The following is a 17,242-nucleotide window of genomic DNA, read 5'->3' on the forward strand; positions in this document are numbered from 1 at the left end:
AAGCAGCCTCATGAGGTAGTCACCTGGAATGCATGGATTTTTACAAATTATCTTTGAAAGACAGGGTCCTGAAAAAGAGACGTTTCTTTTCTTGCTGAGATTATTAAAGGGACACCAATAATAAGAAGAGACTGGGTTGGGCCAAGAAACACGAGTAATATGGACATGAGATCAGTGGAAATCTGTCCTCTGGTCCGAAAAATCTCAAATTTGGACTTCGGGTTCCAACCGCCGTGTCTTGGTGAGACAGAGTAGGTGAACGGAAGATCTCCGCATGCGTGTATCCACTGTAATGCATGGGGGGAGGAGGTGTGATGGTGCTTTGCTGGTGACACTGTCAGTGATTTATTTAGAATTCAAGGCACACTTAACCAGCATGGCTACCACAGCATTCTGCAGCGATTTGCCTTCCCATCTGGTATGTGCTTAGTGGGACTTCCATTTGTTTTCAACATACAATGACCCAACACACCTCCAGGCTGTGTAAGGGAAATTTGACCAAGAAGGGGAGTGATGGAGTGCTGCATCAGATGACCTGGCCTCCACAATCATCCGATCTCAACCCAATTGAGATGGTTTGGAATGAGTGACAAGGGAAAACATATGTGGGAACTCCTTCAAGACTGTGGGAAAAGCATTCCAGGTGAAGCTGGTTGAAAGAATGCCCTCCTATGGGGCTCCCAATCCTGGCCGGTGGTGATACAGCCTGGATCAAGGCAAAGGGTGGCTACTTTGAAGATTCTAAAATATATTTTGATTTGTATAACACTTTTTGGTGATTACATGACTCCATTGGTGTTATTTCACTGTTTTGATGTCTCCACTATTATTCTACAATATGGAAAATAGTTTAAAAAATAAAGGAAAACCCTTGAATGGGTAGGTGTGTACAAACTTTTGAATCTCTGTGTGTGTGTGTGTGTATATATATATATATATATATATATATATATATATATATATATGTTTACTTTTCAGTGTAAACTTAAATGACTAAAACCAGATAAGGCAAATAGAAACCTGAAATAGCTGATGTTGAGAGATAGATGGGAGGGGTTGAATGGAGCTAAAGTGTGGGACTAATAACAAGATAAACATTGTAAAACATACAGGATCTGTAAAATGTATATAGGTTAGGAAATTTTGTGAAATAGCACGGTTACAAATAGAAATCAAACTGGATGGAAATAGAGGAAGGACTAAGAACAAACAAGAGAGAACTATTGTAAAGTAGACTGTCTGTAAAATGTGTATAAGATGTTTAAATTGAAGGTAAAAGCAGAAGTGTTTATTAGTTTACTCCAATTGGGGGATCGGTGGTAGGGTTTGCGGGTAATAATAATAATAAAGGTATAGTCTTTAAAAAAGTATGTATGTATATATGTGTATATGTATGCATGTGTGTATGGATATATATATTTACCAGAAAAATATATGGGAGATTGGAAATGATGCAGACAATTACATTGATGGAAGCAACATTCTTTCTGCAATATTAAGCTAATCCACCCCTTAGGAAGAAAAAAACATTGCTAACCTATGTGTATGAAACCAATCAAATTTGATGGCTGGGAATATAGATATACCCTGATGAAGACAGCTTGGCTGTCGAAACATTGGTAATTAAATTTTTGCATCTGAGCTCCTAGAGTGTGCGGCTCTCTTTTATTTTCAAGTTTTCTATTCCGCTAGCCAGCACCTCATCTTCATAGGTTTGCGTTTCTTTTTCTTCTAGATGGGAATATAGATAAACCTGTTGGTGAAAAAATACATTTTAAAAACGTAGGGGCGTGGATCAGAAAACCAGTCAGTATCTGGTTTGACCACCATTTGCCTCATGCAGTGCGACATCTCCTTCACATAGAGTTGATCAGGTTGTTGATTGTGGCCTGTGGAATGTTGTCCCACTCCTCTTCAATGGCTGTGCAAAGTTGCTGTATATTGACGGAAACTGGAACATGCCATCGTTCGAGTCGATCCAGAGCATCCCAAACATGCTCAATGCCTGCCCATACCATAACCCCACCGCCACCATGGGGCATTCTGTTCACATCAGCAAACCGCTCACCCACACAACAATACAGTTGAAACCGGGATTCAGTTGCCAGTTGCCATTGAATCATTTGCCCACTGAAGTCTGTTACGATGCCGAACTGCAGTTGGGTCAAGACCATGGTGAGGAGGAAAAGCACGCAGATGAGCTTCCCTGAGACTGTTTTTGACAGTTTGTGCAGAAATTCTTTAGTTGTACAAATCCACAATTTCATCAACTGTCCAGGTGGCTGGTCTCAGACAATCCCTCAGGTGAAGAAGCATGATGTAGAGGTCCTGGGCTAGTTTCACTTGGTCTATGGAGGCCAGTTGGATGTACTGCCAAAATCTCTAAAACGAACATCCAATTCTCTGGCAACAGCTCTGGTGGACATTCCTGCAGTGAACATGCCATAATAAGCTCCCTCAAAACTTTAGACATTTGTGGCATTGTGTTGTGTGACAAAACTAAACATTTTAGAGTGGCCTTTTATTGTCCCCAGCTCAAGGTTCACCTGTGTAATGAGCATGCCTTTCTTGATATTCCACACCTTTCAGGTGGATGGATTATCTTGGCAAAGGAGAATTGCTCACTAACAGGGATGTATACAAATTGGTGCACAAAATGTGAGAGATAAGCTTTTTGTGCATATGGAACATTTCTGTGATCTTTTATTTCAGCTGATGAAACACGGGACCAACACTTTACATGTAGCGTTGATATTTTTTCCCCCCATTTGTTTTGTTGCCCTTTTTCTCCCCAATTGTGTGGTATCCAATTGGTAGTTACAGTCTTGTCTCATCGCTGCAACTCCCGTACGGACTCAGGAGAGGCAAATGTCGAGAGCCGTGCGTCTTCCGAAACACAACCCAACCACACTGCTTCTTGACACAACGCCCACTTAACCTGGAAGCCAGCCGCACCAATGTGTCGGAGGAAACACTGTGCACCTGGCGACCGTGTCCGCGCCCGGTCCGCCACAGGAGTCGCTAGTGCGCGAGGGGACAAGGACATCCCTGCAGGCCAAACCCTCCCCTAGTCAATTGTGCACCGGCCCATGGGTCTCCCGGTCACGTCCGGCTGCGACAGAGCCTGGATTCGAACCCAGAATCTCTAGTGGCACAGCTAGCACTGTGATGCAGTGCCTTAGACCACTGCACCACTCGGGAGGCCTTGTTGATATTTTTGTTCAGTATATGTTTTTATATATAAGATTATCTTTCAGAACTAACAGTCAGGGAGAAACTAAATTTCCAAATTTACATGGCATGGGGCCCCCATTGATTTAGTTATAATGTTTAAGTGACTCAGCATAAGAACACTGCATAAGCCATTGCAAAATGTGTAGAATTGCAGGAAATCTGCTTTAAAACGGCAACAGTTTGTCTCTGCGGCCAAGAGGGCTTCTAAAATCTTGGGTCGGAGACCGCACCATTGGTCACACCCACTAACACACTTTCACAACACCCACAATTTAAGCACCATTTTGATCCAGAAAAAAACTTTACCACCGCTGCTGAAAAAAATCCTAAGGAAAACACTGGTAAACAGATACACAGATACTGTATATCCAACTGAGGAGGAAAGCACGGCAGAAACACACACACCATGGGCCATACCAACACAACACCAAAGGAATGAGCAGTTTCTTGTAGTGGAATTTTCAATTCACCTCCAGAATAGACTGAATTGAAATGGAATTGAGCACAACAGGCTTCTGAGTGACTGCGCCTTGGAGACAAATAAAGTTGACTAAACTAAAACTGGACTAAGACAGGTGCTGAGGACAGGTGGAAGGGATGGATCTGCTTGGGTGGGTATCTAATGTACAACAGTGGGTGTGGCTCTGCCTGTAGGGGCTCTATGATTGGCTGAGGGCGACAGGAAGAGTTTGGGGCTGTGGATGTCACCATCTTCTCATCTAATGGCAAGGAAGAAGGGGTTCTCCTTGTTACTTTTTTTTTTAGGAAGGGGGTGGTAATTATCTCTCGTTTCTCTGTCCTTTGCTCTGGCTTTCCCTTTCCACCCCCCTTCACCTCTGTCTCCCTCCCTCTCTTTAATAATCTCTCCCTCCCTCTCTATGTACCAGTGAAGACCCATGTAGGAACACAGAAGTTCTGGGACAATATTTCTCTCCATCAATCCCCTTCTCTCTCTCTCACTCTGAACCAGTAACGATCAGCCTTCCTCTTTCCCTCCCTCCTTCACTCTCCCTCTTTTTCTCTGTCCGTACCAGTGAAGACCAGAGTAGGGACAGAGACAGAGAAGTTCTGGGAGTGGGACAGTCTCTGAGAGCTGCAGGTTGAGTGGACAGGGCTGTTGTGGGTGGAGCGACATCCGTGGGCCAGGGGAGACCTGAACCATTCACCACGCAGAGACGGACAGAGTGGACGAATCCAAACGCACACAGCAAGAGAAGAGCCAATCCGTGTGCAGCAAAGGTAGAGAAGAAGAGAAACATAACACACCACAACATTGCAGCAAAGAAAAATAGAGTACAACAAAAGACAAGACAAAATATGAGGTTCTCTACCCCCTCCTTTTGCATTTTAACATGCACCTACATGCTGTAGCTAAAGAAAATGCTTGCATCGGACACCCACCCTACCTCCTTTCATCCATCCCTCCCTCCCTCCCTCCCTCCCCTTTTCCATTCCTCTCTGACCGTGCACTAGCAGTAACAAGCTCATGCACAGCCCTCAGACATATAACTCATCTAGAAGTCACTAGAGAGAGAGAGAGAGAGGGAGGCTGTACAGGGAGGGGGGCTGTGTGTATGTCCCAGATAAGGAATGTAGCCATGTCACATGCTTATAATACACAAACACTAGGGCTGGGCAATACAGCCAAAATATCATATCACAATATTTTTTCCAATTTATTTTATGGCATGACTGTATTTTATGTTTTTGAATAACAAAATAACTTTATATGCTTGATGAGTGGTTAATGACATTAGGGTGGCAACACAAATTAAGTGATTTCAATGGGGCTTTCTCCACTCTGTTTTATACTGTTAAATCCAACTTCAAACTAAAAAACATTAATTTCAGCATTTCCACACTGTGCCATGCAAGGCAGCATGATACGGGCAAAGAATCTAGGCCTAGTTAATTGGTGAACTGTTGGAATCATGGAAATATAATTATTATTCTAATTAAATAGTTGGAATATAGTGGGAAGCACAATGAGTACATAGTTGTTTGAACGAATGAATAAGCCAGGGAGGAATTATTGACAGATGACCATAATTGTAATGTTACATTACATGGTTTCTTACCTCATGTAGCAAGCTAGCTAACATATTTATGCTTTGCTTATTCTTCTTTAATTTAGAATACACCGTTGCACAAACAACATGCTTGCTCTGAGTACATTTAGCAAGGTAGCTAGCCAACTAACTTGTGATTAGCATTAGCGGCAAACTTCCTAAGAAATTACAAACTAGCAGACAGTAAGATACACAAACTAATAGTTTACTTATAGAACGCTTGTGGAAAGTAGCATGTCACCAACATCTTGTTGCATCTATCTGACCATGCAGACTGAACAGCAAAAAAGTGTTTGTGACTCAGTGGTCAAACAACTGCTCTTTCCTTGTGTGACAGGGGTCAGGGCTTGGTTTGGAAAGCGGCACGCAGCTGGACGATAGGAGAAAGACAACTCAAGTAGCAAACGGAGCAAACTATAAAAACTGACATTACAAGCCCCAGATTTCCCTATCACATTTAACAACACAAGTATTGAAATACCATTATAGTAAAATGCAGTATACCGCCCAGCCCTAAAATAGACCAAAAATGTTGAGAGCCCCAAAAACACAAACAGGAGTCAGTACAATGGCAGGAGACAGATACTCTCTCTCCTTCTCTTGCATGCACACACAGGCTCCATGTTCATGCGATTACTCAATACTCACTCTTTGCTGTCCTTGGAAGGAGAGTTGCAGGCATTGGATGTGGGGGCGGTGTTGGGGAGTGTGTGTGTGTTGGTGTGTGTGGTAGTGTTGGGAGCAGTCCCAGGGCTGAGTTTGTCCAGAGTGCAGGCGGTGCCGATGGCTCGGACCACCAGACCTGACTCTCCCTCCAGATCAAAGCACTGCAGGTACCCCACCACCGCATTACCACCCATCTCCAACACTTTCAGACCTATCTTCCTCTGCAGCTCACCTACACACAAACACAGAAGACGAGAAGGTTTAATTTAACGGAGTGGCTGAGGTTCTGGATTTTCTGGAAACCTGATTTGCCGTGGCTAAGGATACAGAGATTTCTGTTCTTGCAAAGGATTTTTTTAACGTAGCTGCTGCTCAGTGCTCCGCTGCCGCTTCCCTGTCCTTGACCGGCAATGAACGCCTTTGTCTGGTGTAGCCCGTCAAACTTCCATGCTTCAGTAGGCTATTAAGCATATGTGCAATTCCATGGTCCTTTTTCAAGACGGGAGTTGGGCTACATGTTGTACACAAAAAATATGAACATGTTCGTACAAACTCGCTGATTGTTTTTTGCCTCAATGCAAAACTCAAGTGGGGAGATACATGCAGCTATCTAGACAGCATATTGAACACAAGAAGACAGACGCGCAGTCTAGTTATGTTTTAATCAACATTGCAAACATTGGCTAAGCAGGATGCAGACAGGCAGTCAAAGTAGTAGTGTTCTTTTTCAGAAACTCTGACTAATGGATACAATATGGAAGCAACTTCAAAGATTAGCCTACATCACACAAAACTCAGATTGTTTTTGCTCCAATGCAATGTGTAGGGACTGTGTCCTGCTTGTGCACCTGTAATATCCCTTACAACAGTTGGAAGGTTGTAGCCTTCATAACGGCCTTTGAATGTTCCCTGGGTTTTGATGTAATACGTATAGGGGTAAGGTGACTATGCATCAGGACATATGATAAACAGAGTAGCAGCAGTGTATATGATGATTGTACGTGAGTGTGTGTAGAGTCAGTATAAATGTGCAAGCATCTTATGTGAGAGCATCAGGAGCGTATGCGTGCGTGAGTGAGTAGAGTCATGCGAGTTTGCATAGAGACACTAACACACAAGTGTCAACGCCAATAATCAGTGTAAACATTTAGTTAACTTTTTAGCAGTCTTATGGCTTGGGGATGTTCAGGAGCCTGTTCAGGAGCCTGTTTGGTGTCAGACTTGATCCACCGGTAACGCTTGCCTTGCGGAGGCAGAGTAACAGTCTATGACTTGGGTGGCTGAAGTCGTTAAAGATTTTCCAGGCCTTACTTTCACACCGCTTGATATAGAGGTCATGGATGGCAGGGAACTCGGCCCTGGGCTGTACTGGGCTGTCCGCAACACCCTCTGTAGAGCGATGCGATCGAGGGTGGTGCAGTTGCCATAACAATTAGTGATCCAGCCAATCAAGATGCTCTCAATGGTGCAGCTCAAGGTACACCTCTTTATGCCTGCTTTCAAGGTACACCTCAATGGTGCAGCATAATGCTTCCACCACCATGCATCACCATAGGGATGGTGCCAGGTTTCCTCCAGACGTAACGCTTGGCATTCAGGCCAAAGAGTTCAACCTTTGTTTCATCAGACCAGAGAATCGTTTAGGTGCCTTTTGGCAAACTCCAAGCAGGCCGTCATGTGCATTCTGCTGAGGAGTGGCTTCCGTCTAGCCACTCTACCACAAAGGCCTGATCGGTGGAGTGCTGCTGTTGTCCTTCTGGAAGATGTGTGCCTTTCCAAATCATGTCCAATCAATTGAATTTACCACAAGTGGACTCCAAGTTGTAGGATAATCAAGGATGATCAATAGAAACAGGATTTTAAATAAATTAGCTAAGTTCTAAAAACACGTTTTCACTTGGGCATTGTGGGGTATTATGTGTAGATGGATGAGAAAATATAAATGTAATCTATTTTGAATTCAGGCTGTAACAACAAAATGTGGAATAAGCCAAGGTGTATGAAAACCTTCTGAAGACACGAAAATATCCTCAAATATAAGGGTGACACTCCTGTACTGACACCTCATAAAACATTTGATCTAATTTTCAAAATGCTGGAGTATAGAGACCAATTAAACATTTTCACTTCACTGAACAAATAAAAACATAGGGGAGTGTATATATAGAGTGTTTGATAGTGGTGTTATGTACCAGACATGAGAGAGATGAGTCTCTGCCGGGCCTCGTTTGAAGCTCTGGGGGTTCTGATGCGGTCAATCCACTGGTACTCTGGGTCCTCGTTCACCACCAGCTCCTCAACAAAGCCATGGACCAGCGCCACGCGGTAACACCTCGGGATGGACGTTGCTAACACACAGAGACGTGCATAAACACACACATTATCGTAATTTCTTGTGACTAGACCTCATCTCTACTATAGTACAGCCACATAGCGAACCAGACTCACTGCAGAAGAATTTGACACCACAAGAGGACTGTCTGAAGCGGTTCAGGTCATTGAAGAGGTCCACCTTCACCAGAACATTAATCTCCCCTCTGATACCTGCAAGAGAGGAGATCAACAGAAACATTACTACCAGTCAGAGACAGCACCTAACCCTAGAAACCCCAACTCTTCAATAACTCGTTACTGTCTCCTCTGACACCAGGAAGACAGGAACTACATCATCATGACCCAACAGACACAGTTAAAGAACAGCTTTTAGTAAGGCAGCAGAGAGCAACAACATGCATTTACAGGCTGTTACACAGAGAACACTGTGTGTTCCTTTAGAGGCCTGGCTCTATATCTAACAAGTCCCACTGCAGCCATGCACCTTTTGATGGGGAAGTATATGACTGACATCATTAGTGTCAGATGGGGTACTATATAACAGACTCCGTGTATAGCATGGTAGATAGTCAAATGGAATAATCTTGTAGAATTCCCTGTGATGACTTCTTGACTTAAATGAAACTTTCCATACAAGCTTTTTTTTTTTATGTATAAGCTTTTAAATGATATCAAACTCATCTGTAAAACTGTTCCAGTGATGAAGAACTGGATGCCTCATGGTATGGTGGGGTGTGCAAACAAAATGGGTCAACTTAGAGCACCTCCATCTTCTGAATGTTTTGGCAATGAGGTGAAAGAAAAGTCACTTTCTGACCATGGAAAATACATCAAAAAGTGATTGAAATCAAATAGAAAGACCCTATAAAAAAAACGCACCGTGTATAGTGTCGTAGATGGGTAACCATCCAGAAATGACAGTAGCAGCCTCGCAGGAGAGCAGAGGGTCGATGTCAATGTAGACCTTCCCTATTGCATCGTTGGCACTGTAAGTGTCATGGTCCAACACTGTGATTTGTAACGGCTCATCCTGCAAGTCCTCATCATCCACCTACAGGAAGGGTGACAAAGTTGAGGAAACAAGGATACAGGACTATCATGTTGACTGTAGCATATTTACACTGTAATCCAATGCCATTCACAAATACCTCCTGCAACTAATTTCACAGAGAATAAGTCAAGAAGCCATATCCAGACATTTTACCTCAAATTTGAACCACTCTGAGTTCCACTGTGGGTTAAGTGACTTGGGGAAGACGTCCGTTTTGAAAGTTGTGTTGCCAAACTTGACCTGTAAGAACATCAATGAAGAACACCACAAGGCTAGGACTGCAGCACTGGAACACAGTGTATACTGTACGTGTTAAAATGGTTGTAGGATTACTTTGACCTGATGTTTTTCAGGATGCTCACCTCTACAAAGGCATCAGTGAGGTCGCTGGCTCTGTCCATGACAGGTAAGTGGCGCCCTGCCACAATCTTAGCTTTCAGCTTCCCCGGCATGATTCAGGTTTGTCTTAACCTGCAAATGCAATAATTACAAGGTAAATCATTTCAATATTATAATGCCTAAATAAGAGGTCGCCTGCACTCTTAAGATCCTTATTACTGAAGTGTCTGTTCCAGGTGCGTAGGAGTCAAAATAAGAATACTGGAAGAGATGGAGACCTGCACACTGTCGAAGAAATGTTTAAATCCTTTCATTTATGCATTATGATTTGATGGGCACCAAGATGTTTTAATAAACATCTTTATTTTGCATTCAAGCCTCAGTTTAAAACGAAAAAATAATACGACAGTGCACGGGTCTCCATCTTTTCCATTATTACAATGCCAACACATGTACTGTTTACCTGTATTCATCAGACCATGATAAAAGATGAATACATTAATGAGCTAACAAACCTAAGGTCACACTGCAGGTGTGCTGCTAATAATGCTGACAGTTCTGTTTGGCCCTGACATGGGCACATGGTCAGGTGACATAGGTTGCTGACATTTAAAGAGTAGGAATAACTCGAAAAATAGAAAAGTAAGGAGTAAAGAAGTCTCGAGGTATTGCACACCTGAGGTAGAGTACCTTACAATAAGGTGTAGACCACACTATCTACACTGCTCAAAAAAATAAAGGGAACACTAAAATAACACATCCTAGATCTGAATGAATGAAATATTCTTAATAAATACTTTTTTCTTTACATAGTTGAATGTGCTGACAACAAAATCACACCAAAAATATCAATTGAAATCAAATGTATCAACCCATGGAGGTCTGGATTTGGAGTCACACTCAAAATTAAAGTGGAAAACCACATTACAGGGTGATCCAACTTGTGTAATGTCCTTAAAACAAGTCCAAATGAGGCTCACTAGGTTCTGTGGCCTCCACGTGCCTGTATGACCTCCCTACAACGCCTGGGCATGCTCCTGATGAGGTGGTGGATGGTCTCCTGATGGATCTCCTCCCAGACCTGGACTAAAGCACCCGCCAACTCCTGGACAGTCTGTGGTGGAACGTTCTCCACGGCGTCTCCAGACTGTCACGTCTGTCACATGTGCTCAGTGTGAACCTGCTTTCATCTGTGAAGAGCACAGGGCGCCAGTGGCGAATTTGCCAATCTTGGTGTTCTCTGGCAAATTCCAAAACGTCCTGCACAGTGTTGAGCTGTAAGCACAACCCCCACCTGTGGACGTCAGGCCCTCGTACCACCCTCATGGAGTCTGTTTCTGACCGTTTGAGCAGACACATGCACATTTGTGGCCTGCTGGAGGTCGTTTTGCAGGGCTCTGGCAGTGCTCATCCTTGCACAAAGGCGGAGGTAGCAGTCCTGCTGCTGGGTTGTTGCCCTCCTACGGCCTCCTCCACGTCTCCTGATGTACTGGCCTGTCTCCTGGTAGCGCCTCCATGCTCTGGACACTACGCTGACAGACACAGCAAACCTTCTTGCCACAGCTCGCATTGATGTGCCATCCTGGATGAGCTGTACTACCTGAGCCACTTGTGTGGGTTGTAGACTCCCTCTCATTCTACCACTAGAATGAAAGCACCGCCAGCATTCAAAAGTGACCAAAACATCGGCCAGGAAGCATAGGAACTGAGAAGTGGTCTGGTCACCACCTGCAGAACCATTCCTTTATTGGGGGTGTCTTGCTAATTGCCTATAATTTCCACCTGTTGTCTATTCCATTTGCACAACAACATGTGAAATTTATTGTCAATCAGTGTTGCTTCCTAAGTGGACAGTTTGATTTCACAGAAGTGTGATTGACTTGGAGTTCCATTGTGTTGTTTAAGTGTTCCCTTTATTTTTTTGAACAGTGTATATTATTCGTAGCCGTCTAATTACCACCACAGACCGATGCTGGCACTAAGACCACACTCAACCAACTCTATAAGGCCATAAGCAAACAAGAAAATGCTCATCCAGAAGGTGCTCCTAGTGGCCGGGGACTGTAAATGCAGGCAAATTTAAATCTGTTTTACCAGCATTTCACATGTACAACCAGAGGGGAAAAAAAAAAAACTCTAGACCACCTTTACTCCACACATAGATATGCATACAAAGCTCTCTCCCGCTCTCCATTTGGCAAATCTAACCATAATTCTATCCTCCTGATTCCTGTTCACAAGCTAAAACAGGAAATACCAGTGACTCTCACAATACGGAAGTGGTCAGATGACGTGGATGCTATGCTACAGAACTGTTTTGCTAGCACAGACTGGAATATGTTCCCGGGATTCATCCAATGGCATTGATGAGTATACCACCTCAGTCATCGGCTTCAACAATAAGTGCAATGACGACGTCGTCCCCTCAGTGACTGTATGTACATATCCCAAACAGAAGCCATGGATTACAGGCAACATCTGCAATGAGCTAAAGGCTAGAGCTGCCGCTTTCAAGGAGCGAGACACCAATCTGGAAGCTTATAAGAAATCCTCAGACGAACCACAAAACAAGCAGAGTGTCAATACAGTATTAAGATTGAATCCTACTACACCAGCTCTGACGTTCGTCGGATGTGGCAGGGCTTGAAAACTATTATGGACTACAAGGGGAAAGCCAGACGCGAACTGCCCAGTGACGCGAGCCTACAAGACAAGCTAAATGCCTATTATGCTCGCTTCAAGGCAAGCAACACTGAAGCATGCACGAGAGTACCAGCTGTTCTGGACGACTGTGTGATAACGCACTCAGTAGTCGATGTGATCAAGACCTTTAAACAGGTCAACATTCACAAAGCCACGTGGCCACAGATTACCAGGACGTGTACTCCGAGCATGTCCTGGCCAACTGGCAAGTGTCTTCACTGAAATTTTTAACCTCTCCCTGACCGAGTCTGTAATACCTACTTCTTTCAAGCAGACCGCCATAGTCCCTGTGCCCAAGGAAGTGAAGGTAATCTGCCTAAATGGTTACCAACCTGTAGCACTCACGTAGGTAGCCATGAAGTGCTTTGAAAGGCTGGTCATGAATTACATCAACAGCACCCTCTCTGATAGGCTAGACCCACACCAATTCTCATTCCACCCCAACAGACCCACAGATGACATAATCTCAATTGCACTCCACACTGCCCTTTCCCACCTGGACAAAAGGAACACCTATGGGAGAATGCTGTTAATTGACTACAGCTCAGCGTTCAACACCATAGTGCCCAGGAAGTGCATCACTAGGATAAGGACCCTGCAACTCATATATATATTTTTTTTATAATGACAATTACAACAATACTGAATGAACACTTATTTTAACTTAAGGTAATAGAATACATAAATAAAACATATAGAACCTGTTCAATTTGGTTAAAATAATGCAATAACACAGTGTTGGAGAAGAAAGTAAAAGTGCAATATCTGCCATGTAAAACAGCTAACGTTTTTTTAAAGTTCCTTGCTCAGAACATATGAAAGCTGGTGGTTCCTTTTAACATGAGTCTTCAATATTCCCAGTTAAGAAGTTTTAGGTTGTAGTTACTAGAGGTCGACGGATTAATCGGAATGGCCGATTAATTAGGGCCGATTTCAAGTTCATAACAATCAGATTTTTTTTTTTTACACCTTTATTTAATCTTTATTTAACTAGGCAAGTCAGTTAAGAACACATTCTTATTTTCAATGATGGCATAGGAACAAGGCAAATTTTTACCTTGTCAGCTCGGGGGATCCAATCGTGCAACTTTTTTTTTTTTTAAATTTTATTTTTTAAATCGTCCGATTAATCGGTATCGGCTTTTTTTGTCCTCCAATAATCGGTATCGCAGTTTAAAAAAATCATAATCGGTCGACCTCTAGTAGTTACTATAGGAATTATGACCGACCATTTCTCTATACCATTTGTATTTCATATAGCTTTGACTACTGGATGTTCTTATAGCATTGCCAGCCTAATCTCAGGAGTTGATAGGCTTGAAGTCAAACAGCGCTGTGCTTCAAGCATTGCGAAGAGCTGCTGGCAAACGCAGGAAAGTGCTGTTTAAACGAATGCTTACGAGCCTGCTCCTGCTATCACCGCTCAGTCAGACTGCTCTCTCAAATATCAAATCATATACTTAATTATAATATAATAAAACACACGGAAATACGAGCCTTATGTCATTCATTTGGTCAAATCCGGAAACTATCATTTCGAAAACCAAACGGCAACCCTAAGTCTAAATAATGCTGTTACATTGCACAACCTTCAATGTTATGTCATAATTATGTAAACTTCAGGGAAATTAATTACGGTCTTTGTTAGGAGGAAATGGTCTTCACACAGTTCGAAACGAGCCAGGCGGCCCAAAGTGCTGCATATACCCTGACTCTGCTTGCACTGAACGCAAGAAAAGTGACACAATTTTGGCATGAGTCCCCAGATCTTCAGAAAATGTCTACAGCTGCACCATCAACAGCATCCTGACCGCATCACTGCCTGGTATGGCAACTGCAGTGAAGTGAAGTAGTTTCCCCATTGAGTGACAGAACACTGAGCCAATCAAGGAGCAACTAGAAAACTAGAAAATTACCAACCCCTTCGCTAAGTATTTTCCGCTGGCTCCCCCACAGAAATCACCTGCCTGACTCAAGAAAGCAAAAAAGAGACCATGTTTGTATGCAGCTTTATTAACTCAATGCCCTAAATAGGGTGAAAAATTCCCTAAATAATGCACATTTTTCAATGATTACTTCAAACTATGGCAAGCAGCTGGGACATATGGTAATATTATGAAACTGGGCTCCATGGTGGATGCAATGAACTAGTTTTTATCAGGGAAAAAAATCGCACACATATTCATGTGTCCAGCCCACCAGTAGCTAGCTACAAGTTAGCTAGCGTTACGGCATTGCAGTTGACAGTGACATGCGTAGATGGCCATTTCTGTGCGACCGGGTCGCCCCACAAAATTGATATCTGTTAAAAACAGCATAGGTAGATAACATATTAAGCAAGTTGGCGAGCTATGTCATTAGACGTCAGAGTGTCGTTACCAGGACTATGACTTACAAGAAAGTTGGGGACCCAGTAGCGTTTTTTCAGCTGGACATTGTTGACAGCCCGCGCGCCTGACCTCCGCCTCTCTCCCAAACATGACAGGAAGGTTATCCTCTCAAAGACCGGGTAGATGTAGCTAATATTCAATATTCGACGCTATATGACAATTCACTGCTACAACTGGGTTACTTCTGTTAAAATGATAATTAGCTAAGCTAATAAAAAAATACACATTGCTGTTAGCGTCCGGACTGTACGAATGGAAAATGCTAGCGTCTCGTCATTAACACTAAAAAGTAGTTCCGGGGCACGGCGTTTCGGAATTTTTCACAATAAAAGTCCACTATTCATATTGCAAAAGTAAAAATGGAGTTGGGATTACTCACTCGGGCAGGGGTATTCAACTCTTACCAACCAGCCTACTAGTTGTCTGTTCTACCTGATAATTAATTGTACACACAGGGGCGCATTTAGTGATTTGGAGGCCCCAATCAGAGGCAAATCTGTAACAGTGTTTGAGGATTATTTTAATCAATGTTGAGGATGGCAGGGAACTCGTAGATTAAACCCCCATCGATTTTGTCTGTAGAGCACACTTCTGACAAAACAGAATTACGTTTTTTTTCTGCAATGTTGCAAACTAGCATAAGGTAAAGTGTGTCCTTCCTGGTCTGAAAACAGTGATGGACATAGCAACAACAGACATCATTATTCTTCTTCTTTGGAATTTAACCCCCCCCCCAATTTGACTATTATATATATAGATAATACTTTGTGACACAAAATAGGAAAAGGTGAGAAAAAAAATAATTAGAAAAAAACTTCCAACTAACCTTACACTCCAACTTCCAACTAATCTAAAACCCACTACCCCATGCCACTACTTTGACGCATCTGCTCCTGCACCATCCAATCAAAATCTTGCTGCTGGGAGCCAGCGGACCATTCAAACCGGTTTTGCCATTCAAGAGAGGAGTGAAAGCAATGTGACTTTGGAGACACGGCAGACAGACCAAAGGACAGATTTCCACAGATCTAATGTCCATTGCTCAGAGGAGACTGTGTGAATCAGGCCTTCATGGTGGAATTGCTGCAAAGAAACCACTACGAAAGGACACCAATTAGGAGAAGAGACTTGCTTGAGCCAAGAAACACGAGCAATGGACATTAGACTGGTGGAAATCTGTCCTTTGATCTGTGGAGTCCGAATTTGAGATTTTTGCCGTGTCTTTGTGAGATGCAGAGTAGGTGAATGGATGATCTCCACATTTGTGGTTCCCACCGTGCAGCATGGAGGAGGAGGTGGGATGGTGCAGGGGTGCTTTGCTGGTGACACTGTCAGTGATTTATTTAGAATTAAAGGCACACTTATCCAGCATGGCTACCACAGCATTCTGCAGTGATACACCACCCCATCTGGTATGCGCTTAGTGGGACTATCATATGTTTTTCAACAGGACAATGACCCAAAAGACACCTCCAGGTTGTGTAAGCGCTATTTGATCAAGAAGGAGAGTGATGGAGTGTTACATCAGATGACCTGGCCTCCACATTCACCCGTTTGCTCAGCGTATATGGGAACTCCTTCAAGACTGTTGGAAAAGCATTCCTCAAGAAGCTGGTTGAGAGAATGCCAAGAGTGTGCAAAGCTGTCATCAAGGGAAAGGGCGGCTACTTTGAAGAATCTAAAATATTAAATATATTTTGATTTTTTTGACACTTTTTTGGTTACTACACGATTCCATATATGTTATTTCATAGTTTTGATGTCTTCACTGTTATTGTACAATGTGGGGGGAAAAAATCCTTGAATGAGTAGGTGTTTCCAAACTTTTGACTGGTACTATATGTATACAGTGTCCTCGGAAAGTATTCAGACCCCTTCCCTTTTTCCACATTTTGTTAGGTTACAGCCTTATTCTAAAATTGATTAAATAAATAAAATCCTCAGCAATCTACACATAACACCCCATAACGACGAAGTAAAAACAGTTTTTTGAAATTTTAGCAAATGTATTAAAAATAGAAAACAGAAATACCTTATTTACGTAAGTATTCTGACCCTTTGCCATGAGACTTGAAATTGAGCAAAGGTGCATCCTGTTTCCATTGATCATCCATTGACAACTTGATTGGAGTCCACCTGTGCTAAAATTCAATTGATTGGACATGATTTGGAAAGGCACACACCTGTCTATATAAGGTCCCACAGTTGACAGTGCATGTCAGAGCAAAAACCAAGCCATGAGCTCCGAGACAGGATTGTGTCAAAGCACAGATCTGGGAAGGGTACCAACAAATGTCTGTGGCATTTAAGGTCCCCAAGAACACAGTAGCTTCCATCATTCTTAAATGGAAGAAGAACGGAACCACCAAGACTCTTCCTAGAGCTGGCTGCCCAGCCAAACTGAGCAATGGTCACTCTGACAGAGCTCTAGAGTTCCTCTGTGAATATGGGAGAAC

The 17,242-nt window shown here is 43.0% G+C and overlaps 1 protein-coding gene across 10 annotated transcripts in view; it reads right to left on the reverse strand.

Annotated features, from left to right (window-relative positions):
• The window catches only part of LOC135524321 (C2 domain-containing protein 5-like), a 43,053-nt gene extending 27,983 nt beyond the window's left edge, over positions 1 to 15,070 (reverse strand). For all 10 annotated transcript variants that reach the window (XM_064951777.1, XM_064951775.1, XM_064951773.1 and 7 more), the window contains exons 1-7: positions 14,792 to 15,070; positions 9,717 to 9,825; positions 9,508 to 9,594; positions 9,183 to 9,354; positions 8,418 to 8,513; positions 8,162 to 8,317; positions 5,952 to 6,201 (exon numbers count right to left, since the gene is read on the reverse strand). In XM_064951777.1, coding sequence (XP_064807849.1) covers positions 5,952 to 6,201; positions 8,162 to 8,317; positions 8,418 to 8,513; positions 9,183 to 9,354; positions 9,508 to 9,594; positions 9,717 to 9,806 — 851 coding nt within the window. In that variant the 5' untranslated portion in view covers positions 9,807 to 9,825; positions 14,792 to 15,070. The remainder of the gene's footprint in view (positions 1 to 5,951; positions 6,202 to 8,161; positions 8,318 to 8,417; positions 8,514 to 9,182; positions 9,355 to 9,507; positions 9,595 to 9,716; positions 9,826 to 14,791) is intronic.
• Positions 15,071 to 17,242: the final 2,172 nt, after the last annotated feature.

The sequence above is a fragment of the Oncorhynchus masou genome, chromosome 31 (assembly GCF_036934945.1).
Source record: "Oncorhynchus masou masou isolate Uvic2021 chromosome 31, UVic_Omas_1.1, whole genome shotgun sequence".
In the NCBI taxonomy this organism is placed as follows: domain Eukaryota; kingdom Metazoa; phylum Chordata; class Actinopteri; order Salmoniformes; family Salmonidae; genus Oncorhynchus; species Oncorhynchus masou.